General features: G+C 41.0%; 1 protein-coding gene across 7 annotated transcripts in view; it reads right to left on the bottom strand.

Annotated features, from left to right (window-relative positions):
• DGKI (diacylglycerol kinase iota) overlaps nucleotides 1-24,669 on the bottom strand; it is a 233,878-nt gene that overhangs the window by 112,119 nt on the left and 97,090 nt on the right. For all 7 annotated transcript variants that reach the window (XM_037389986.1, XM_037389987.1, XM_037389988.1 and 4 more), the window contains exons 6-15: nucleotides 24,073-24,138; nucleotides 18,327-18,398; nucleotides 17,640-17,756; nucleotides 11,792-11,866; nucleotides 10,451-10,546; nucleotides 8,559-8,641; nucleotides 6,108-6,168; nucleotides 1,911-2,024; nucleotides 1,199-1,336; nucleotides 33-111 (exon numbers count right to left, since the gene is read on the bottom strand). In XM_037389986.1, the coding sequence (XP_037245883.1) occupies nucleotides 33-111; nucleotides 1,199-1,336; nucleotides 1,911-2,024; nucleotides 6,108-6,168; nucleotides 8,559-8,641; nucleotides 10,451-10,546; nucleotides 11,792-11,866; nucleotides 17,640-17,756; nucleotides 18,327-18,398; nucleotides 24,073-24,138 (901 nt within the window). The remainder of the gene's footprint in view (nucleotides 1-32; nucleotides 112-1,198; nucleotides 1,337-1,910; nucleotides 2,025-6,107; nucleotides 6,169-8,558; nucleotides 8,642-10,450; nucleotides 10,547-11,791; nucleotides 11,867-17,639; nucleotides 17,757-18,326; nucleotides 18,399-24,072; nucleotides 24,139-24,669) is intronic.

Below are 24,669 nucleotides of genomic sequence, written 5' to 3'. Positions count from 1 at the left end.
CCAAGGCTAAGGAAACAAAAAGTTCCCATTACCTCTAGATTCATGGAACTCCAGTGTAACATGCGCATCAAATCCAAGGCTGAAATAATTATTGAAGACACTAAGAGGAAGCTGTAATTGGATAAGAAAAAGACATGTAAAAATAACATGAATGAAGCATTTCAGGAATTAAATACTTTTAACATGGTATCACATGAAAACCTCCAAAGAATAAAGTGGAACATAACAGGAAAATGTGTGCAGAAAGCTGCTCTGAAGGTTAGTAATGGCTTGTGGAAGATGATTAGATTAGATACAAAAGCCCAAAGAACACAAACACATCCACAGAGCTTTTTGATCATATATGTAACCTTATAAGCACATTAAAGCATTCCTTAAGTTGTCACTAAGATTTCCCATAATGCTGCTCCACCTAACATGTCAATACAAAGGTTCTCCTAATTGCTGGCACTTCAAGCTCAGCATGGCAAATGAAACTCAAGCTGTGTTCTTCCTGCTTCTTATACAATCAGAAGCAACACAAGTCCCAGACAAGATGCCCTAATTCTATTGAGAATGCATGAGGCAGGGAAACACACATCTGGCCTCTTCATCATTATACAGGCCCAGCAGGGCTGTAGATGACAGAACAGTAACATCCACTAGATAGGCTGGAAATTATAACTGAGAATAGTAAAATGGTCCACAGAATCTTTTTTTTTTTTTTTAAATGACTGTAACACTTTCAACATCTCCAGTCCAAATGAAATATTACTATAAATGTGATCTCCTCACATAAAAATCTTCCCATCCTTCAACTATCAAGATACACTAATGGAGACTCACACACAAAGTAGTTAAATACAAAAATACACCTTGCTGTAAAGTAGGAAACAGTTGGTATCCATTAGCAAAATCCTAAGGAATAAAATTCTACATCCTGCTTTTAGTTTTGTCTAATTTGGAATGGATGGTAGTCACAGTGTTGCTTCTCCTGCTACACCAGGTTAACTAGAGAAAAACAACCACCAAATAAATGGCTGGTATGCATTACATTTCACACACCTCTGGAATCACTAACACATGAAAAGAACAGAAGGAAGAGATACAACTAGAGAATTAAAAAGTTTTAGATCTTCCCCACCCGTTCAGTTTATGGTGTAACACAAAGGTGCTTTTAAGCATCCTATAGTCTCTGTGGGAAAAAGGCATCTCTAACCTTACGTGCCCCATCCTCCAGCTCATCCTGTGGCAAATCAGGGTTGCGTTCAACCTGGAGATTCCAGCGGTCCAGCTGGACAATTGTTCCATCTTCTACATGGCACAGGATCTTGGACACTGGCTCATCTGTGTAACCCTGACAGCAGAGTGTCACCAGAGTATCAGCCACAGACAGTGGAAGCAAAGAAACTCACTGTTAATTACCTCACAGACCTCCCTCCTTTTACACAGGCTTAAAAACTCCAGATCAAATGTTCCTAATAACACCTCAAAATACTGCTAAATATTGATATATCAAGTATTTTAACAAGCTATTGCTGAGGTACACAAGTCTTGGGCAGGCAAAGTAAGGTCATAAGGAGAGGAACTGAAAGTGTATTTGCCTTGCCTGGAATAACTCCAGTGGTGTAGTTCAGAATAAATACAGAGAAATAAAGTTTAAACTGTGCTTAAATTAGAAGCCTGCACATCCTTATTACTTGGCCTGAGCTACCAGACAGATATCTCTATGAACACTTTTATTACAACTACAATATTAATAATTCAAGATCCCAGGCTGGAAATTGAACCAAACTATTGTGCCTAACTGAAGCAGACCTCGGACACAGCCATGCCTGCTATTTTAACCCAAATGAAGTTCTACCCTACACAACTAAATCAGAGCAGCAAGCTGAGAGCCCACACATAGGGGCACCCCAGTCAGTGCTTACCCCACCCCAGTTGAGGGTGCGGGCAAGGTCATTCCCAGTGCCAAGCGGAAGGACAGCCACAGGAGGCGGGGGGCTGAGTTGCAGCTCATCGAGGATAGAGAGGATCCAGCCCACCTATGAAATGGGAAATGGAGAGAACTGTTAGTCAGGAAGATTAAAAGGGATGGGAAAAAAGAAGGAGACATATTTTGATTGTTTCCCTTGTCCTGGTTTCAGCTGGGGTAGAGTTAATTTTCTTCTTAGTAGCTGGCACAGTGCTGTGTTCTGGATTTAGTATGAGAACAACGTTGGTAACATACTGATGGTTTAGTTCTTGCTAACTCTAAGTCAAGGACTTCTCAGCTTCCCATGCTCTGCCAGTGAGCAGGTGCTCAAGAAGCCAGGAGGGAGCATAGCCAGGACAGCTGATCCAAACTAGCCAAAGGGATATTCCATACCATAGAATGCCATGCTCGGTATATAAACAGGGGGGGAGTCAGCCCGGGTTCATCAATCACTGCTCGGGTACTAGCTGGGCACTGGTCAGTGGGTGTCGAGCAACTGAATTGTGCATGACCTCTCTCCCTCTCCTCTTTGTTACAATTATTCTTACCTCAACCCATAGGCTTTACTTTTTTCTGATTCTCCTCTGCATCCCACTGGGGTGGGTGTGGGCAGTATGCAAGCAGCTGTGCGGTACTTAGTTGCTGGCTGGGGTTAAGTCACAACACCCCTCTACAGAGAAGATCAAGTAAAACAAAATGAAGGAAAAGAAGAGGGTGTCTGAAATTTAACTCTACAACAGATGCATCTGCGTTTTTGCCTTTCGGAGAGCAGGCACGATAGGTTTCATGAAGCCCCTGTGCAAGCAGAAGTGATGGGATGTGAACACTGACACTGGCTGCCTTTAACAGAACACACAGATACTGAGTAAAGGGAGCACAGAATTTGCTGTTCTTCAAGCAGGAAATGAAAACACATAGAATTATACCTGGTATTATAAGACTGCCTAAATACTGCTCTGAAAAATAGCGTTATTTAAAAATTAGGAATTATATGGACAATTCAAGATTATTTTTTTAATTGCCGTTATGCTAAAGGAAACCAAACCTTTGACAACTGTTATGAAACAAAATGCAAGAGACACACTAAAACAGCATGGTAACTCAGAGCATGTCCTGGAACAGAGGGTCCAAATGAAGGCAAGCATAGACTTGCCCACAGGTCTCCCATTCCCCAGAGACCTTGGTGCTGAATTATTTCACACAGTGCAAAGCATAATATATAATATATATAGTCTAGTCATATGTGTATAAATATACACGCATCTATATAAAAGAACAAAAGACTAGAATAAAAGACAAACTAATGCTCAGTATTTAAGGCTTTGGGTTGGAACAATGAATCTGGCTCTTTTGTATCATAAGTTATTAGTTATTTTAGAGAGCTGTTTCTCTCTCTTGTCCCTGTTCTGCACTGCATAAAACTTTCAAATACAAATCTAGCCAGAAGGAACAAATTACTGTAAAATGTTTTGTTTTCATTGAATGGCAGTTTCCAAGCGGGGAAAGAATTGTGGCTGAAGATGTTATTGAACTTTTTATGACTGAAATTCTTGCAACAAGAGAACAGGACTGTTTCTTAAACTATTTCTCATCTTTAAAAAAAATTACAGTCTGTGAAAGAACCTGTGATTAATTTTTAAATAAAGAATTAAGAAAAAACAAATATAAGACAAAACTTGGTTTGGGTTGTTTTGGTTTTGTTTGGTTTTTTTCCTTTTTGCCTGATGCCAGTGTTCAAAGATACTATCTCTACTGGAAACGTGAGCTTTTAAATAAGACAGAAAGCTGAAATCTTGTCTGCAGCTGGACAGGATTTTTCCTCCCTCAACTATTATTATTATGATTTTTTAAATATTCTTAACCCAAAGTACGATGACACTAGAACTTCATGAAAGGCACCCAGTACAATACGGGCATTGGGAACAACTGGGATTTGAAGGACTGCAGAGGGGGTAGCCTGATAAATGTATCAACCACCACACTATTCATATTCTAGGGCATGTCTTTCTCTGAGTCTTTTGACTGCTAGATTTTATTTTGTATAAATATCATTTATCAGACAGTTATTTATCACAAGCATTTGTCTAATTATTAAAGCGCTCACCTGGGATGTGATCCCATATTACACAGCTCACTGTCTGACAACAGACGTCTGAATCACTTACAACTCTCATGAACTTGGCTGTCGCCAAAGGTACTTAGGTCTATCATAGGCACCACAGTAGGACTAGAGTAGAGTCCTCAAGGGATTTTTCGGGGGTGAGTAATCCTCTACCTTTCAAAATATCTATCCTTCAGTATTGATAACGGGAGACAGAATAAAGAGTCCAAATAACTTCATTGGGACCAGGACTTCTTTAAGAGTCCTTTGTCATAAGCCCTTAGTCATTGCCACTGACTTCATCTGTACATCTGTGCCTCAGCATCCCACTGCTACAGGAAGCATTACAATACCTACCGCTTTTGTAAATGCTTTTAACTGATACACAGAAACTTCAAAGTACAAGTTTTTAAGTACAACATTGCTATTTAACTTGAAGTCATTTCTAAACCTTGTACATTAGTTTTACAATCAAGAATGACACAGACTACCATTTCCCTGTAAACAGAAAGCTCCTGACTGCTTTGAACGCAAAGCTTTCCGCTTATGCCCTGGAAAGGAACAGCAAGCAGCAATGATGGAAAAGTTACAATAAGTTTTGATTCACCTCAATAATGCAAGGTATCATCTGGTCTCATTGAATATTCATTAAGTCCATTTGAGCCAGATTTTTCATTTCTAGAGGTAATGGCTTTGGGAATAACTAGATATTAATTTGCTTCAAACTGAGCAGCAGCAAAGGTGATGGTGGAGTGCTGCTCATACTAACGAGAGGGTGCTGCCACCTGTCGCTTGCACTGAGGCAAAGGGAAAACGGAGGATGGTCATACTCCATGTAGTTGCATGCATTTCTATTTTAATATTTTCGAGATGAAATTTTTTTCCCCTATTAAAATACTGGCTTCCTCAGGTGGAAGAAAAAGACTTTCAGAAACAGCCTTAAACACTTTTTTGCAGCTTACATCTCCTGCTAAAGTAACGCTTTGTACACTTGTCAGGAAAAGTCCACAATTCGCTAACAGTAATATCTTATTTTACCACCAAGACAGTAGTTTAATCACTTTTATTTGTTCCTTCATGCCTGCAGGGGAAGCACTGGTATTAATAACCCCTACAATTGAGCACAGAAGCTGAACAGAAAGCTCCCCCAGAAATTCAAGCAGAAATGGGTTAAGGGTAGGGGTTCAGCTCACTACAGAAAAAAAGAAATCCTCTTCCTGTCCTAAGCACCTACATAGATCTGTCCTGGCCAGTCACTGCACCTTGCAAGCAGTATGCATTTTCCTTACCATACCTACGGTTACAGCTATTATCAAATGCAGGTTTGGGGAATGGAGCTTCACAGAGATTGAAGGTCAGTTCTTCAACTGTATTTAATCACCCAGTAGCACAGACTGAGATTTACAATATTCCTAAGTACTGAAAAGAGTAATACAGTTGTAATACCTCCATTACCACTGTGGCCTCCAGACCCTGTCTCCAACTGAAAGTGCCTGAATCCTTTAAAAACTGGACCCTATTCACCTATCCAAGAACACACAGAAATTCAGTAGCAAAGAGAAATACTGAACCTGGACCTTGCCAGACCCCAGGCTAGTAGTATGACCAATGCAATACCCTTCCTTACAGACGCTTTGTAAAGAAAGCGTGGAAACTCACTTTCTTTAGGCCCAGCGGGGACACTACTTGACTGTACTTGGACTTCATGAGGACTATTAGCATGAAGGGGCAGAAATTAAGATTTAATGGCTCCCAGACACTGACTTAACCTGCTAGACCCCAAGATCTGTGTAAGTAGCCAGAGGAGGCCTGCAAAGTTAGTCTGCTATACCTAATCTTTATGCATAAAGAAGATAGAGCCTTGGACATTATGATCTGACCCCATAACTACGCAGGATATGCCACACAATTAAAAACAAAAATAATAAAAAAATGTAGATTTCACAAGCGCAAGATACATTATCTGGCTCTGCAGGCATCACGAGGTGGGAAACCCACACCACGAGGAATATGACCACTTGGCAGCCCCATAATCATCCGCCAGCTACCTACCGTCCCATCCCCACCGCAGGCCAGAATCCGCAGGTTTGGCACTTTTCTGTACAGCTCCAGTCTGGCCAGTAGGGAGAAAAGGGAAAAAGGTCAGAACAGTAACACAGGCACTTCTCATGCACTTTGCCAAGCAACCGTTTAACTGCCCCTTATTGCATTTTCAAATATTTATTATTAAGGATGTTAGTGGAGGTAGAAACATAATAATAATAAAAAAATAATCTCAGTGTTACCAAAAGCCTCAGCCATGAGGAGGCATCAGCCCTAGCACTTGCAGGCAGCATCAGCCCCAACCCAACCTGAGCCCTGTGCCTCACTTCACATCTTCACGCACACATAAAACCCCTAGGACATGAACCAGCTCCATGGTCAGGCAGTACCTCTTGAGATGTATTTGATCAGTTTAGCATGTTGCCATGCTACATGGAAACTCCTTTTAAACTGCTTTTTAATATCTTTATTGACAATCTGGATGAGGGGACCGAGTGCACCCTCAGCAAGTTTCCAGATGACACCAAGTCAGGGAGGAGTGCTGACCTGCTGGAGGGCAGGAAGGCTCTGCAGGGGGATCGGGACAGGCTGCAGCAGTGGGCTGAGGCAAATTGGATGAGGTTCACCAAGGGTCAGTGCCGGGTCCTGCACTTGCGTCACAACAACCCCACACAGCGCTACAGGCTTGGGGAAGAGTGGCTGGAAACCTGCCCAGCCAAAGAAGACCTGGGCGTGGGTGCACATGAGCCAGCAATGTGCCCAGGTGGCCAAGAAGGCCAACAGATTCCTGGCTTGTATCAGAAACAGTGTGGCCAGCAGGACTAGGGAGATGATCATCCCTCTACACTCAGTACTGGTGAGGCCACACCTCAAATACAGTGCTCAGTTTTGGGCCCCTCACTTCAAGAGGGGTGTGGGGATGCTGGACTGTGTCCAGAGACGGGCAAGGGAGCTGGTGAAGGGTCTGGAGCCCAAGTGTTAGGAGGAGCAGCTGAGGGAACTGGGATTGTTTAGTCTGGAGAGGAGGAGACTCAAGGGGGACCTTATTGCTCTCTACAGCTGCCTGAAAGAAGGTTGTAGACAAGTTGGGGGACATCTCCTGGACAAGGGACAGGAGAAGATGAAACTGCCTCAAGCTATGCCAGGGGAGGTTTAGATTGGATATTAGGAAAAATTTCTTCACTGAAGGAGTTGTCAAGCACTGAAACAGGCTGTCCAGGGAGGTGGGGGAATCACCATCCCTGGAGACATTTTAAAAATGTGTAGATGTGTTGCTTAGGGACATGGTTTATTGATGGACTTGGCAGTCCTGGGTTAACAGTTGGCTTTGATGATCAAAAAGGTCTTTTCCAACCTAAAGGATTTTATGATTCTAAATCTGAAAGGAAAATTTTCATGTTCCCTCTGCAGATGACAAAAAACTTTCATTTTTCTCCTATCCTACAGCAAACAAATATAAATATTGAGAGTTTTAAACAAAATTTAATGTTCCTCATCAGAATTTGCTAAGCCACCATTTCTGAAGCATGTAGAACATGACAGCTTCTTCAACTGGTAACTTTTTTTTTTAACACCACAAAAGGCAAGACTATCTAATAGACTTCTTTCTCTGGATATCTGATCTAAGTTACCAATAGGACAGCCAAAAAAGCACCTGTTGAAGACCTGCTCCTTCAGTTGCATGAAAGAGAGGCATTAATGAAATATCTCCTACTGGAGGGGGTACATTCACAGAGAGAGCTGAGTGACCAGAGGACCTAATCCTCCTGTAACAACGTTACACAGCTCTACAAACTGTATGTCTACCTTAAAGCATCCATACATCCTGAAAGGATCATCAGCAGAGATACTTCTGCAGTGAAAAGAATTTAGGTGCCTTGAATAGCAAATACTTGGACCGTTCATATACAGGCAAATATCTGATTTTATATCTTTTTGTGCTGCCTAACTTGTGAAAGTAGCACTGAACAGATGGTTAGGCAAAGCAAGTATCCCTATCTCAAATACCATAGAAGGATGGTCTCTTAACCCTTAGCAGCATAAATCAGCCCTTTAAAGACAGGTCCTCCCTTCCTCCCTTGGAAGAGGTTCACACTTCAACTATTACCCAGATAAGCTGACTTAGTTACTCAGCAAGCACAGACAGTTGCATGTTGCTGTCACGTATAGGAATCTGGAGGCAGTCTCAGCCCATTGGAATGCTCAGCCATTAGGGAATGGTCAGGCACTGGGATCAGCAGCAAATCTGTCTTGCAGCCATCTGGAACTGGCTCTGTCTGACACAGGGGCAGCCCCTGATCTCTTCTCATAGAGGCCACCACTGCGGCCGTCCCTCTGCTACCAAAACCTGGATACGTAAACCTCATACACAGCCTACTAATCTATCCAAGCTAGACTTTTGTCTGCTTTCCTGATCAGAAAAGAATTATGGTCCACAGCGCTGAAGGCTTGAGAACTTACGCATCTCTTGGCCCTTCCTGAGAGAGATCAAAGACCTGGCGTGGATTCAAATACCACATAAACATTTGGAGAACCTTGGTGCCCTAGGAATAGAGAAAAATCAAATGAATGGAAATTATAAATAGTTTAATGATTATTAGAAATAATAATGTTCATTATTCTCTATATTTGGACCGCTTTTCTTTCTTCTGTGCTTTATAAAGCAAATATAAACCAATAAAAAGACAAACTAGAAAGTGGCACGGCAGATGACCACTCTGTAGAATAGCAACCAACGAATCTGGTCAGGGTGCACGTGCATACATACAGATTAAATTTAACAACACAGATCACTAATGGTTCATAAGAACAGGCATTTGGAGTCAGACCAAAGGTTCAGCTCCCACAGAAACCTGTTCTCCTGTCTCTCACCACCTGCAGCAAGAAGAAACCTTAGTTATCCCACACCACCCCCAGCCATCCATGACAGCAAGAAGTTGAACTAAGCTTGTGGGTGAAGTCACCATCCTATTAAACAGTGTCCTGCCCAACATCCAGGCAATGACATTGCTTTGACCACCACCATCACCACCATGAATACTCATCATTTCAGCCCTCTTCCATCTAATAAAGGAGTAGTCAAGGACTCTATGGGCTACAGCTGTCCCAGTGCCCCCTCACTCAGTGCAGTGTGGCCAGCCCATCATCTAAAGATGTAATTTCTGCTTTCTCAAGCTCTTGGGTTCATATTCCAGATAGTCAGTTTTATTCCTTTGTGTTCTGCCCAGGCAAATTGGTAGGATGTCTCACTAGCAGAACAGGACTAAGAACCCTATGGGTCAAGCTTGTACTCCCAAGTAATTAAATAATGCCTTTCAGACATGGCCTGGTGGATGCAAATCAGGAATTTTCAAAAGCTCCCCGCTCTGAGGGATGGCTCCTCTGTCTGACACCTTTCCCCAAGTGGAGAACCAAGAATAGCAGTCAAAGTGCCTAGGAAAAGTATAACAGAGAAAATAAATGTGATGTTTGCTGTAGGTATTCTCACAGCCTCAGCTATTTGCAGCTCATAGAATTCTTGAGCCAGAGGAGGGTACAGGACTTTAGTAACATGCAGCCCAGGTAAACTTTTAGCATTCACAACATCCTAAGGCAAGGGGTTTTGCAGCTGAACTACACAATGTGAGAAGGACCAACATTTTCCTTTGTTTTGAATCATAGTCTTAGCAGTTTAATTTTATATCTTCCCTAATTCTTCTAACAGGGAGACAGTGAGTGGCAGCTATGCTATTCCCTATGCTCTGCAGGCCTCTGTTGTATCTTACATCAATCACTACTTCTCAACTAGAAGGCCCTGTTTATCAAAAGGCACTCAGAGCCAACCTAAAAAACATTCACTTGGATAAATTTCAGTTCCAAGGACCCTAAGAAAGAAGTCTGCTGTATGTTAGTCACTGAAACTTTGTGCTCTGGGGTACAGGACAAGACCAGTAATGATTTTTTAGATGCCATAAAAATATGTCATTTCACACTGACTAATTGAACTAGGCTTTCCTAGTAAAATTAAACCACTTTTTGGATAAAAGTCTAAGACTTCACTGGCAATCTGAATTTTCTGTGGAAAGATGAAGTCTTCTGGAAACCTCCAAACTACAATTTTAGATTCCTTTAAACAGTCTGAAGATAAAAATGCAATTGCTGAAATACTTAAGCATCCATTCCATCCATGCAATTCCGCTGAAGTGGAAAGAGCATTCAACAGCAAGGACCTCTTCTGAGGACTGCAGCTCAGGCATAGCATTCTTCCTGTCTGACTGACCAAGAACTAGTCTAATTTGCAGAAACACTGTTGTTAAACTAAAACTTTGTGACCTGGACGATGTCCTTACATGATTACCACGTCATGTTCTTACCTGATTCCCTCCACTTTTTGGATTGACAAAAACCAGTAGTGGTTTCATGAGTGGAGAGGAGATAGGCTTTATCACAAATGGCCGACCTTTGTTATCCTGAGAAACAGAAGCAAAAAACAGCTTTAGTACAACCTATATATGTTTCCCTGGCATACAACATGCAGGAGCCTCAACCTAACTCTGACAAAACAACCTCAGGTACTTGAAATAGAACAGTCATGTTAACGTGGTACTCAGCTGAGACAACTGAGTAAGAAAATAAGGGGGGTGGGGGTGGGGGGGTGGGGAGGGAGGGGCTGGGAGAGAATCAATTCAGGCCAGCACAAAACCATTTTAGAATTTTACTCTATGTTATTCCTCCCCCCCCAAGAAAAAAAAAAATAATTCACACAGCACTAATAACATGTCAGATAAAGTGCTATTTCTATTACAAACAATTTTCCAATGGGAAATAGAATGAGATAAGCTACTTATTTCCTTAACCTAACAGACAAGTTGTATCAGGGCTTATTTGCTGATGATCTGCCCTCGAACTCTTGGCCTTACCATCCTCCCACCTTTGAACAAATGCCACAAGTCAAACATGACATGTCAATGAGAAAACTATTTGTCCCCCTACTCCCTATCCCTGCAGGACACCTGAGTGCCCAGTAGCGAGGGCTGTGGCAGATACAGATTCAAGTTTCTGGCCTGCAGTTCTCCCAGCACTCCAGTGAGGACCTTAACGAGGAGCGCCCTGGCTATGCAGAGGCGAGTCTCCCTTCACCTCTCCCAGGAGGCTGCTGTTCGCCTATATAACTAAACCACTAGGCAAAGTCTGGAAAACTAGATCTTCTATAAGCTACATGGTCATGGTAAATCAAGCCATCAGATCATCCATCTGTTTTCTCTCTCTGTGTGGCCCAGTGTCAATTTTCCATACAGAGTACTCCTAATGTGAGATCAGGTGACGGAGACACCCTCAAACCGGACCAGACCCCTTGCATCAGTGCACTCACCATGGATTCCACAAGCCCAGTTTCACACCCCTGCTCTGCCTAGTAGAAACCAAGGGTCTGAGCTGAGTCTCTTACATCCCAAGGGAACACTGTTTCATTAGGCTGCCGGTCCTTCCAGAGTCTGCTATGTTGTTTCTTGAAAAAAATCAACTTGGCAAACAAAACTTCTCATACAAGTTTTATCAAAACTGCTCTTTTCTCACAGAAAATTCAATAGTGTGGAATTTTTCAGTGGAAAAAAGAAATATTAAACACTGCAGTAACAAAATTAAACTTTGCAGTCTGCATTTAGACATTTAAACAAAAAGGAGGAGCCTGATTTCCAAAGCACTTGAATACTTACATCATTGCCTCTTTTGCTGGCTTTTCTTTTAAAAGACGTTCTCTTCTTTCGCCGTGTTGAAGTCTTTAACGAGTTCTACATCAAAAGAAAAAAGAATACATGAAAAGCAAAACAAAATTTAGAAGACAGGCCCAGACAGAGCCCCTTTACGAAGCTCTTCCATGCATGTCCACTTGGAGAATGATAAGAGTATCTGGCACATGCTCGAGATTTAAATTACATGCGCTGCATGCTTTACACTTCCACACCACCGTTTATGGAGAAAGCCACACACGGAGACCAGACTGGTGCTTTGGAACTGGAAACTTTCCCACGCTGTGAGGGGGGAAAAAGATCAGATGCTCCCATAGACTCACATAACACCACATGTTGTACCTGCCAACCCTCCCAATAGGGGTAGGAGACGCCCGTTTCCCCTTCGGGGCTCCAGTCTCCTGCCCAATCAGGCTCGTCTCCTGGTATGGAGACCACCTGCATAAAGATGTAATAAAAAACATGATAAATGAGATATTTTTCATGTTTTTTTTAGGAAAGAAAACAACAAGTTTTATCTCTGGCAACCATTATGACTCAACATAACGTAGGCCACCATGTCGTATGATGCCGGCACTGTGGAGTCAGTTCCAGCCTACCAAGAAACTTGTGTAATCATCTGCTAAAAAACAAACTGAATTGTTAACATTTAAGGTTTGGGTGAGGGGGGTGTTTGTGCCATTTTAGTTTGCTTTTTGTTTTGAAATGACAGTATCACTTAACTACATGACAGAAAAAAGATAAATGATAAAACTGCTTGTATTTTTGCAGAACCTATTAAAATAGAACTTACATCAAAGCTATTCTCCAGGCTGGCAATAGCCTTCTCAGTGATACTGAGCCAAAAGGTGTTCCGATGCAGTAAGAACAGTTCAAAAAGCAGAATTTTATTTTATCTTATAATTCATTTAATTCAGTAACTTAAGTCATACCTGCAGGAAAACCTAATCCTTTCCATAAGATTGAAATTTTGTATTATAGGAAATTCAGTAAATATTTTCTCAGTATTTCAACTTCTAGTCTAGCCATCACCAGGAAATAAAGTAGCACAGGGAATCAGAAGAAAGCCGATTGATTTTTCTGTTTTTTTTCTGGCTGCAAGAGGGAAAGGAAGATTCACTCAGCTCATCCAAAATTTCATTTCTGTCCTGACCTCATTCAAAAGCATACCACTAATGAAAAAAGTCAATTACCAGAGATCACCAAATTTGTAAGCAGTGACATCTGTTCTTAATCCTGGTTGCTAACCAACATTAACAAGAATAACTACTGGATTCTGTTTAATACCTAACAATCACTTCCAGAATTTCAAGACTTCAGTACAACATGCCAAATATGGAAGTTAATGTTTCCACATCTCCGGGAAGTTAAAAAAAAACAACCAACAACAAACCTAACAGCTAACTGAAATACCTAAAGACACTGTCCTTTTTCACCCAGACCAAGAGAAGCCCTGCTGCAGAGCCCAAGGTCCCAAGCTTTTTGTTACTTCCCAACACTCCCTGAGGACCAGGATATAGTCATGTCTTTTGCTTTCTGAAAATACTGAAGACAAGACAGCTCTGCAAAGCACTTGAAGTATAATCTAAAAGAACAAATGTCCTGTAAGAAACCACCAGAAATGTTCATATTCTTACCTACTCTGATACAAAGTGATCCTGAAAGCACAATAAAGCACAAAGACTTCACTGACTACAGAAGTGCATTGGCAGTATCACCTGCATTGGCGTTTCATTGCCCTACCTCAGTTATCAGACTGATGATTTACAAAAGTCTTTATGCCAATACAAAGGTACGGGACATTACTCTCAAAGCTGCCTCCTGTGGGGGCCTTAGCCTAGTTCCTGTGCCATTATCTGATGAAGAATTCTCCCTGGAGTAGGGCAAAACACAGGACAGAGAGGCGACCTAATCTATCCCCGGTTTTGCCAGCAGTCCGCTGAAAGGTCACAGGCATACCAAGCCTTTTCCCCATGCTTCAGCCTCTTCAGATGCAAAATTCAAAATACTTACCCTGTCGGTAAAGAGCAGTGAATTCTTCTGTCAAATATTAGTCTGTAACTCAAGTTAGGTATTATACTAGGCAAGTACTTAACTGTACCTCTGGAAGAAGGGCTGTACTTTTTATTCTATCTCCACAGTAGATGGACCTAAACTCAGTGAGGTTCTTCTGGAAAGAGCAAAGACTGTTCAGTAAAATCCCAACTAAATTTAAAAGAATGATTTAAAGAATGTTTAAATGTACTTCTCATTAGATCCCTCTAGAAGGTATCTCTTTTCTTGCCAACAGGTAGGGTGGGAAGAGGCATACAGCTATACTAGAGAAACAGTTTTAGTACATGCTGCCATTCATTATTATAAAAATTTTCATTTCCACACTCAAAAAGGCACTAAAATATGCTAGGTCACAACTAACTGGTTGGTTGGTTGGTTGGTTTTCTAACATGCCTACACCTATAGTGTTAAGAGAACCTAAAGATTTGCTATGATTGCAACCGTGTGTCCATAGCAGATGAAAGGCAACAAAAGCTGCTTAAACATATGCAGATCTTCTTTGCAAACATGCAGAAGAGTAACAGCCAAGAGTAATCATCAGTCTTTGTACACTGACGTGAAGAAATAGATGCATACTACCTTGTCCACATAACAAGGTGATAAGTATTTATAAGCATATAGCATTATTCAGCAAAGTATGCAATAGCAAAGCATACCATTAGATAGGCACCATATGTAAATCCTAATTTGTCTCTAGAGAGGGAACCTCTCCTTTGTGGATATCAGTTTGGCCATCCTCAAAAAGATATTTTTGGTATTATTGAACGGTCAGTAGGTAGTTCTCAGCAAGCTTACTAAGATGAACAGAAGAACTGGAGTCCTTTTTGTATGGTGTGTTAGGTGGTGTAAGGGCCACAGACTATCTCAGTGGACCCTTTCAACCTTTCCTTTTACAACATTTCAGCCTTCATTTTCAAAGGCTTTTAAGCATGCTGGGCTTCAAATGACCCAAGTAATGAATAGCCTCTGGGAAGGTTAATCTTGACCATTTTCTGGTTGTTCACAACCCCCCCCGCCCCCCCAACAGACAAGCCAGTTGCACTCAGCAATTGTGGAAACTAAGAAATAAACCCAGAAATATAAATATTTGCTATCACTTCTCCAAGGTCCTCAACGGAGAAGGAGAAAACACCATGTTTACTCACCTTGAACAGAAAAATTTTACAGTTACTGCCTCTGCCTTCCCAAACAGAAGACGGGACGAATCAGTAAGTACATCGGGCAGATCCTCCTTGTTATCTACTTTTGTCCCAGAACATAAGCATACAGCAAGTCCATTCCTAGAGCTAACACCAACTGAACTACCAAGCCTCACCTATAACAAAATACCACCAGTCAACAGCTTTCACAGACTAGGAGACTGAATTGATTTGAACCCCAGGAAATCAGAGCTGGTATCAAAGTGCTGCTAACAGTAGAGAAACACTGGCAATCAGTAAAGAAGTTACAGAAGTGGCTCACATTATGAATAATATGGAATAGATATTGGGAGTTTTCCAATCATGTAAATGGGTCATTACATACAGGGCTACCACCAATTTCAAAGTTATTTGAACCATTCTGAATATTCTTTGTCTTGCAATTAATTGCTTGCAAGAAACAAAAGCTCCCCATTTAGAACATAGGTTGTCAGCAGAGATTTGTCCTTAACCAATTGCAGCACGATGCTTCACTATCACAACGGTGCTGGTAATCAGAGAGGGAGCATGCTCTTTATTCAAGCCCAATATTTGAAAGGTGGTGACCCACGTTGTACAAAATAAGCATGGAAAACCATTTTTGTAGCAATAAAAAAAAAAATAACATCAGGGCAAGGTTTTGCTACAAAAAGCCATCTTATTTGCATAAAAGAAACAACCAACAAACAGGATGAAGGCACCACTAAAATCAGTTTCATATGAATAAGGAATTCAGTTCAGGAGTTGCCTGCGACCAGTAAGTAGTTAATTAGAGCTGAGGAAATATTTTTATAACTAAAAGGCTTCTAGCCAGATTTATTCTGATGGTGGAATATGTGAAAAACAGATTGCTGGTTACAAATTTATTTACAATGTGAATTTACAAAAATTTGTGAATATTGTGTTCATATTCTGTGGATCAAATGCAGTGACTATTTCATAGTGTTTACTAAACATTCATATAGGGTGAAGAGGGCCATAATACACAGAAGTAGAGCTGGCCAGAAACAGCAAGAGAGAAGAAAATATTTCCTAAAAGGAAAATAATAAACAAGAAAACAAGACTTCTGCCAAAAATCTGAAAACACATCTGAAAGATGTGTCAGCATCCTCTACAGCAGTAAGGATGCATTCCCTAGAATTAATACTGCAATGGGTGCTGTTAAGAAGTTTCATGGAAATATGCCCATTGTCTGTGCTAAATATCATTTTGATCTATCAAATACCACACAAGCGCTGAAAATTAGCCAAGGAGATTAAGTCCCTGCCAGGGACTCAAACAGATTCTTCAACAAGAGAGGAAAAAAGATTTCTCTCAAGGAGGCTGGAGTAAAACTAACAGAGAAAGAATACTGTGGGGAAAAAATACAAGTGCCAAAGAAACCTTTTTTCTCAGAGTGAAGGTGGCTAGGAATCTTGCCTACTCTCTCTGGACGTAAAGGAGAAGTGGCAGCCCCTTCAGTCAACTTTTTGATTACTCTATGTGTACTTCCCCTTCCCTCCCCTGTCTTTAATATCTGCCTTGCTAGAAATGCTACTCATGCAGAAATCTGACAGTCATATCCCTAGACTGGAACTAAAAACTTAGCAGTGTCACAACTCGGGGGTTTTTTTCCAGTTTCACAGGACTAATTTTGTCTTAGTGCCCTGCCTACAGCCAGAAAGCCCTGGGTCACTTCCCAAGGATGGGCACACTAAAGTTAAGAACCACACACCACTACTCTATAAAACCAGCATTCCTGTGAATGCAGGAAAATTACAAGAAAACATGACCAGGAAGTTTCAATATCCCAGACACTACTCAATTCAGGAAAAGAAAACCTTAATTTCAGTGCTTCAGAAATAACACTTCTCAGTATTTCTGACTCCCTGGTATGTTCAGTGTGTGTTTGTTTCTTTGAGTTCAACCTGGAGTGAAAACACCCTTTTCAAATACAAAAATACTTCTTGCATGAATCCCCTTACAATTTTTGGCCAGCTCTCTTTTGGACACCTTTTCTCCCTATTGTGTTCACTAGTGAATTATCCTCTCCAAGACACATCACATCCATAACAGCTCTGAAGTTTAATGCCCGTTACCTGCAATTAAATGAGCACGTAGGCTTACTGCTGACATTCAGCAAGCACTGATGTAAATAAGACACGATTGTTTGAATGTCTATTGATGACAAATTCAGAATGATGCCAGTCCACAGCCAAATCTTACTGCAGTTTGAGTGAATGTTTTGAACAGTTTTTCCCTGTATTTGCTCAGCTCTATTTAATGAAACATGCTCCACTGCCTACAACATGGGATTTCTTGCAGTATGCTTGCTGAATTCACAGTTACAGGAACAAACCTGAGCTGGATTTGCTCAGAACAAGTCATGTTTGTTGCTAATTGTCCCAAACAGGGAAATCTACTGAAGGGCTGGATGGAGGGGCAGGAGGATACAGGTTCATAACCACTATGGATGTATGCCGGGTTTCAGGGATAGACAGGGTTGAACAAGCATGCCTCAGTGAAGGAGTACCAAGTGGCAAAGCCAGGTTGGCCCTGCGCAGCCATACAGCTTCAGAAACAGACATCAGCATGCAGTTACCTGAGGTTTCTTCACCTTAATGATCCAGGTGGGAGGCACAATGACAGCAGCGTGAGCCCCCAGGGAACATGGCTCCTCAATGTGATGTAGCATGAAACAGGTGACTTTGTTATGAAACTGCAAGACAGGAGAAGAGTAGAGTCAATAAGGAGGACAAGAAAGACAAAGGGGAAACATGGAAAGCAGTAAGAGAGTGATGGTTCAAAAACTGGAGCAATGTTCCCAGCTCAACCATCTTCAGGTCCTTCAAACCCGAGTCATATAACCAAAGATCACCTTCCCTAGCCATGCCTCCTTACAAAAAAACCCCAACAAACCCACACTAAACAAACAAACAAAAACCAAACACCTCCCCCCCGCCCCCCCAAAAAATAAATCACTCCTACTTAAACACAGATCATAGATTTTGATGCAGCTGTATGTATTGGAAGCCCTTTTCCTGCCTGAGCTAGCATTGGCAGGCCATTGATGGGAGGTAGCCAGCAAGTACATTGTGCAGCAAGACTCTTCACCTGGAGGACTCGTCAGCCAGGTGGTTATGGTGTCTTTGAGCAAAGGGAACAGAAATGGCAAAACTGGAGGTGACTCACAGAGAGGGAGCTCTAAAAGCCAGGAAAAAAAGAAGCTGCTTGCAGTGTGACCACTCAGTGAAGCTGCTAGCAGTCTCCATGAGTATTGTTCACTTACCGCCAGCTTGCACCAGGAACAACTGATGGCCACAATCTCTTTACTATGGAAGGAGAATTTCTGCTGAAAGCCCTAGAATAAGAAAAAAAGATTAAATTCCTCCTCACTACCAGAAATTTACATATTTAAGTCTTGCCAGGTAACTGTGCTAGGCTAAATCAGTTCATTGAAGTCAGATTCATTGGTTCAGCCTCAAAGCTCTCAGGCACCAAACAGATTTTTGGGGGATAAAACAATGGCAGGGTTCATAGAGAAGGTTCGTTAACTGAGGCGTTTTCACACATACTTTTAAAAAACACTTTTCAATAATTTTAAGCTTTTTCTTAGATTTTATGGTTAAAAACAATGGAGTAAAAAATAGAGAAGGGATGCCTATTTGAATGGATTTCTACAGACCTAACATTCAGATTTTCTGTTGAACAAAACATTCTCTCATTGCGGTCTTGTTTGCTCTGAATATAAACAAGAATTTGAGTTTTGCCTTTTTTTTTTTTCTTCATAAATACAGAGTGAAATCAACTACAATGTCTGTGTGGAAATGTTCTGATTGGGAAATTAAGTTTATTGTTTTATTGAGCTGACTTAAATTTAAATCTTTTTAGCACTGTCCAAAAAAACCAAGATGATCTGATTCAGATCAAACAGGTAAAAGAAAACATTTCTTTTAAAGGGGAAAAAAGCTCACCATTACCAGAAAACATGAGAAGAGTCACATTTCTCACTCTAAATTATCTAAATCACTTCACTCTAAATTATAAGGCTGGAAAAGACCATTGGGTCATATGCACTCTTCTTGCATGTAACACAGGCAACAAATCCTAAATTACAGCCTAATAATTTGTGTTCAGTTAAAGCTTACTTTAGCTAGAGAAAGAATTGGTGTGGGTTGATGGCTACAGAGACGGAAAGTCTAGAACATCGTTGAACAGTTTGTCATAGTCACCTTCACTGCTTAAATTTCAGAGTTACTGATTTAGTAATATCTAACAGGACATAGCCTCACTGCTTCTATTATGAAGGTCCTTCTTATCCTGGCTGCTGTGGAAAGGAACAGGAAGATGGACACCTGCAAGAAAAATGAGCCTACTATTTTGCTCAGTGCAATGACAATGTCAAGCACACCAAGAAAGAGAATTAAATGAACAACCAAAACCCCATCCAGAGATGCAATCGTCTTGTTAAATGAGTGATTGAGCTACAATCTGTTGATACATAGTGGTTGAGGACAACCCTATCAATACACCGAGGAGGAGGAGGCTCTACCTGTCTGCCCACCGTGCAAAGTGCACCTTGCAGTTGCTTTTTCAGGTGTCCCCACCACATATTCAAACCAGCTTGCCAGATGGACCACACCACCAACTAATACCTTCTCCTAATGCCTCCGGTTCTACATTCAGAGAAATTCAAAGAGTAGATTCTTCATAATGATGGCGATCTGGCATATTCAGGCTTAGTTAACGGAGCATAGTCAAGTGGCTTCACAAAGATAAGCTGGCCAGCTGCTTCTGGCTGGGCACATCTAGTCTGCCATTCAGAGTGGGCACAAGAACAGAGAGACAGGTATGGAAAGAGTGCTAGAATGGAGGTCTGACACTGGACAAAGCATTCTATTCTCATTCAGTTATAATGAATTATAATAATCAGCGCTTCTCACTGTTTCTCACAAATCTCACTCCTTCCTGTCCCAAAGCATATTTAAAAAAAAAAAAAAAAATTCAGCCCTTCATGGGCATGAAATGTTTTGGTTTGTTCTACTTTGTAACAGCCATGGGAGAAATACTTCTCTCCCAAAACTTCAACTAATAAAACCCTAAAACTCAGTACATTAATTCCATAGCCCATCAGTCATGCATTTTAAACATAAGGACTGAGCAGCTTGCCTGGTTCTGGATGGCCCGTTTTTCATTTATTCAGTAAGCCATTGGCTTTTAGGGAGTCGTTAGAGAAAAATGATACAGCAGTAAAAACATTAATGATAAGTGGCAATAAAACTCCACTTTTCTTCCTCAAATTGCTTTACAATTGTGAACTAATTCTTCCCAAGGATACATGCTTGAGGTAAGACAGCAATTATTTGAAAAGTAGTTTTACAAACAAAGGATCTGATAAAATAAAGCAATGCACCACAGGTCACAGTGAGATTTAACAGTGACTATTGAATTGAAACACTGGACTCCCCCACACCTCATCAGAAATCATCTCTTCTGCTTTCTTTCAGTGAGAAGGAAAATGAAAATTCAGCTGTCTCGTTCGTGGGTCATGCAAGGAGGTCTTCTGCACAAATTCAGAAATGTTTGTAGAGAAAATTAATTTCACCTTTTTTAGAATATCAGCCTAATAGTACCTAATTAGCCCTGATTCACTGGCACCTAATTCCTGTACAACACATGAAATTTCATGCTGTGAGCTGCTTCTGCAGAAATAAACAGTTGTGCATACCAAAGGAAATACACTGGGAGGAAAAGAGCACCTGAATCCCCAGCTTATGTTGGTGATTACAATCTGTTGAAATATCTGGATCAAAGTTCACATTAATATAGAAATCTGTGCACAGTTATATTCTCAGATGTATTTACCATTAAAGATTATTTCCATATCAGTGTTAGGGTTACTAATATTTTTTTTGCATGTATTTTCCTATGATATTTATTTCCTTCTTAATGCTCTCAGAGATATTCCAGTGCAACATTACTGTAGGAGAGCCAGGTATTGTTACAACTCTGATACAAACAGCAACGGAAGCACTTGGATGGTGATCTTTACTAAAATAAGAAAGAACTAGAATTGCCTTTTAAGTACTCAAAATTTTGATGCTACTATTATATGCAGGGAAAACATACAGCTCTGCATCAAGCCACAGGCCTTTAAAGGAACCAGTAACAGAAAGACACTGTAGCTGCACACTGTGCGTGTGCAGTGGACACACTACTTTGGACACCACAGAAAGTAAAAAGAAATAAAGTGTCTGTTCAACATGATGGTCCAAGATGCATTCTCGGTCTCACAAAATCCCTAAGCCACTGTTAACTGGAAGTATATGAGGAAAGGATCACTTTGCATTCATCCTTTAGCTTCTATTACTGCACACAGTCATGAACTGGATGCCAGGCCACATGGTCTGAACATTCTTACATTCTATTATGTAAATTAAAAAAATATTCTGGTTTCTTTAATAATCCTGGGTAACAAACAGCTAGAAGCTATAAAACTACACTTTTTTCTGCCTGCAAGAAAAAGAAATGAGTTCTTAAACATCATGAATGCTGTAGAGGCTGAGGTTTGGGAGCTTTTATTTACCAACTCTTCCAACACAAGAGCTATAGAGCATTAGGAAAAACCTAGTAAGTGACATGTCTGAAACAACCAAAATGTTCTCACAGCATGTGGTTAAGTTTGGGAATTCCTTGCTAAAGATTGTTGTAAATGCTACAACTTTACAGGAACTCAAGGATCAACGGGATAAGATCACAGAAGAGAAAGTTATCATAGGTTATATTTCACAGCACCATTCCTGGAAATTTATGAGACAGAAATTCTTAGAGGCCAGGAGACTGTTTTGGGAATGCATCACTAAACACCTCCCCCATCTTATAGTTTTCCATAAGAAGCCAGTGTTGAATACTGGGCTCAATGGTACTTCAGAGATGAGACTATGATAGAAAGATGGCCATAAGTTACAAAAAACCAGAATCATCACAGTGAGTAGACAGAAATAGATTGTTTGGTTCCACTGCACTCTAGTAAGATTTTGAACAAGACTTTCCAGGCTCCCTTCCCTGGCAGCAATTTCTGCATATAGAACTTTTGCAATACCTCTGTGAAATCACCTCTGGGAGAAGAGGAGAAAACTGAAGCCTAGATGAGACCATATAAACTGTATCTGCACTAACAAGTGGTAGCACAGGCTCTGTTGGTACTGAGGACACTATGCACAAGGGTTTTCAGAGAATTTTACTTTGGATTAGCTGTAGTCTGGTGCTGTGGACTAAATGCCGTCTCTCTAGCTGCTGCAGAGTTAAGTTCAGTCTAAAAGGAATTCTGTTCATCTTCGGCAAGACTGTCTCATGTGTGAAACATGGTAAGTGATGACCATCAGGAAAATTCCTTCCAAACTGCACTTCTGATCTAAGGTGGAACACTGACATCTACCTCTGTGCTCCAGATGTCAGGAAGTGTCAGCTGTGGCACAGAAGGCACACAAAATATGAAGCCACAAAGCCATGCTAAGGATGGATGTTGGGGAACAGTAATGTCTTTCCACTAGCTTATGATTTGAAGCATGAAATGGGCGTATCCTAAATACTCTTTACTCAAACTGTTATCAATGATCATTAAAACACTTAAAATACTGGATTAAATAATCCAGTTCCAGCCATGGGATAGGACTAATATTGCAACAATGAGATCTATCAGAATCATTAGATATTCCATGAATACTACTTCCTGTTATTGTTTTAAATTTGCTACCATTCCATTTCAATGATAGCTCCCTTTCTCTTGCATGACATTACAATATAAAAGATGGTTCTCACTAAGAGGAACAAAAAAATGTAACAGTGGAGCATGAGACAGACAAGTATTTTGCTGTAATGGGAGACTGCTTGGCCAATAAATATAATGAGATATTTTTATTTTTTTCCCTAAGCCTTTCTCTTTCTTGACAAAGACAAACTCTACTACAATACGCTCCTGTTAATCTTAACTGCATATTTCTTCTTTAAGGGCAAAACTGTGATTTCCTCTGAACTTCTTCATATCAGTCGGAGCTGACAGGCAAGTTAGGATGAACTGGTCATGTTGCCCACATATACATACCCTGCACAGGTTTTGATACGATAGGCAGGAAATACTCCCATTACAAAATAAACTCCTAATGCCTCTAGGGGAGATCCAGGCCAAAATGGCAGAGGAAGGCAATATCACTGCAAAGTCATACCACAAAAAAAGCTGTATGCAAAATGCCTTGCTGCACTGTTCCCATGCTACTTGCTATAAAAGGGCATCACATTTTTATTGCCTGACTTGATGCAGCTGGTGATCTACATCAGTATTCATCTAAAAATCTGATTTTCCTCCGAATTAAGTGTTCTGCCATGGAGATGAGACACAGTCTTTCTTACTAGGCGAAAGTATAATATAGTGCTAGAGAAAGGATGTTAAACCCCTGTGTCAATTTAATTTTAGAATACCTTTCAACAGATTTCAGGGGTGCATAACACTTCAGAAGAAAGGTCTCCAGTAGCTAAGGTGGTACTTGCCCCTTTTTAGAGCTTTTACGAAATAAAATTTTACAATCTATGCAGCAGAGGAAATGTGAAACAGCCTCACAAATATGAAAGTCTGCCAGGGCAAAAAAGAAAGCAACAGCCTTTCTTCTTCCAGAAGCCTGAAAAAATAAGCCATCACAATTTCAGCACAGAGGACAGCACTACAAGAATGCCATAATGGCATAGGGTTAGCTTAATGAAGAAGGAAGCTCAAGGAGCCACGGCCTTCTCCCTCCTCACTTTTAGCAGCCAGTGCAGCACAACGTCCCAGGACATGTAACGTGCTCATTCTTGCAGATGCTGCTGCTTTTTCCCTCATGGGAAGCAGGGCTGCTACCACTCAACATATCAGGCTTGTCTTCAGCCCTTAAGAAGCCAAATGTTTAGGACAGAAAAATTTCAGTGACTAAAAGGACCTACTGACTACCCTGAATTCTTAAGTGCCCATTATTGTGCTTGTGATGCCCTGGAAATCCTACCTTTCCACACTGCTTACATTTCCCCTCCTGCCTCCGCCTGTGCACCCAGTGATGTCGGACAAAGTTCTGCAAAAGAAGGACAAAAAGATAAGTTATAGAAAGCAACGGCATCTTGCACTCAGTGGTACCATCTGTGTGAAATTGCGTTACAGACACCAAAGGAAAGGTCCCTTCAGCCAATGTGATCATCTCTGGAGCAAAATGTAGTAGTGTCCATGGGAAACCCCTGACACAACCAAAACTGGAGATGGAATAAGGATGAGATAGTGTTCTTTATCCATATTGAAATGCAGCCAGAACTACTCTCTCTGTACCCTTCTACAAAAAAAAAAAATCATTACATGATGTGGAGATAATCATCACCTAAATACAGGGTATGGAAGTACCCAGACACTTCTGTGTTCAGCCACGATGCAGGGCCCTGCTCTATTCTGCTTGGAAATACAGCCTTGTAATGCAGGAGAAGGGAAGGAGGGGAGGAAGGAACAGTCACTGAAGCAGTCTTTTCTCCATATTTGGGCCACTTACATCCTGGATGACAGCAAAAGGTAGGCAAGAGACAGGAGGGTGTGCAGGACTGCCGCCCCTGCTTCTGCA

The sequence above is a fragment of the Falco rusticolus genome, chromosome 5, assembly GCF_015220075.1.
Source record: "Falco rusticolus isolate bFalRus1 chromosome 5, bFalRus1.pri, whole genome shotgun sequence".
NCBI classification, from domain to species: Eukaryota; Metazoa; Chordata; class Aves; order Falconiformes; family Falconidae; genus Falco; species Falco rusticolus.
The sequence above is the reverse complement of the archived record's forward strand: the minus strand, read 5'-3'. Positions and strand labels throughout refer to the sequence as shown.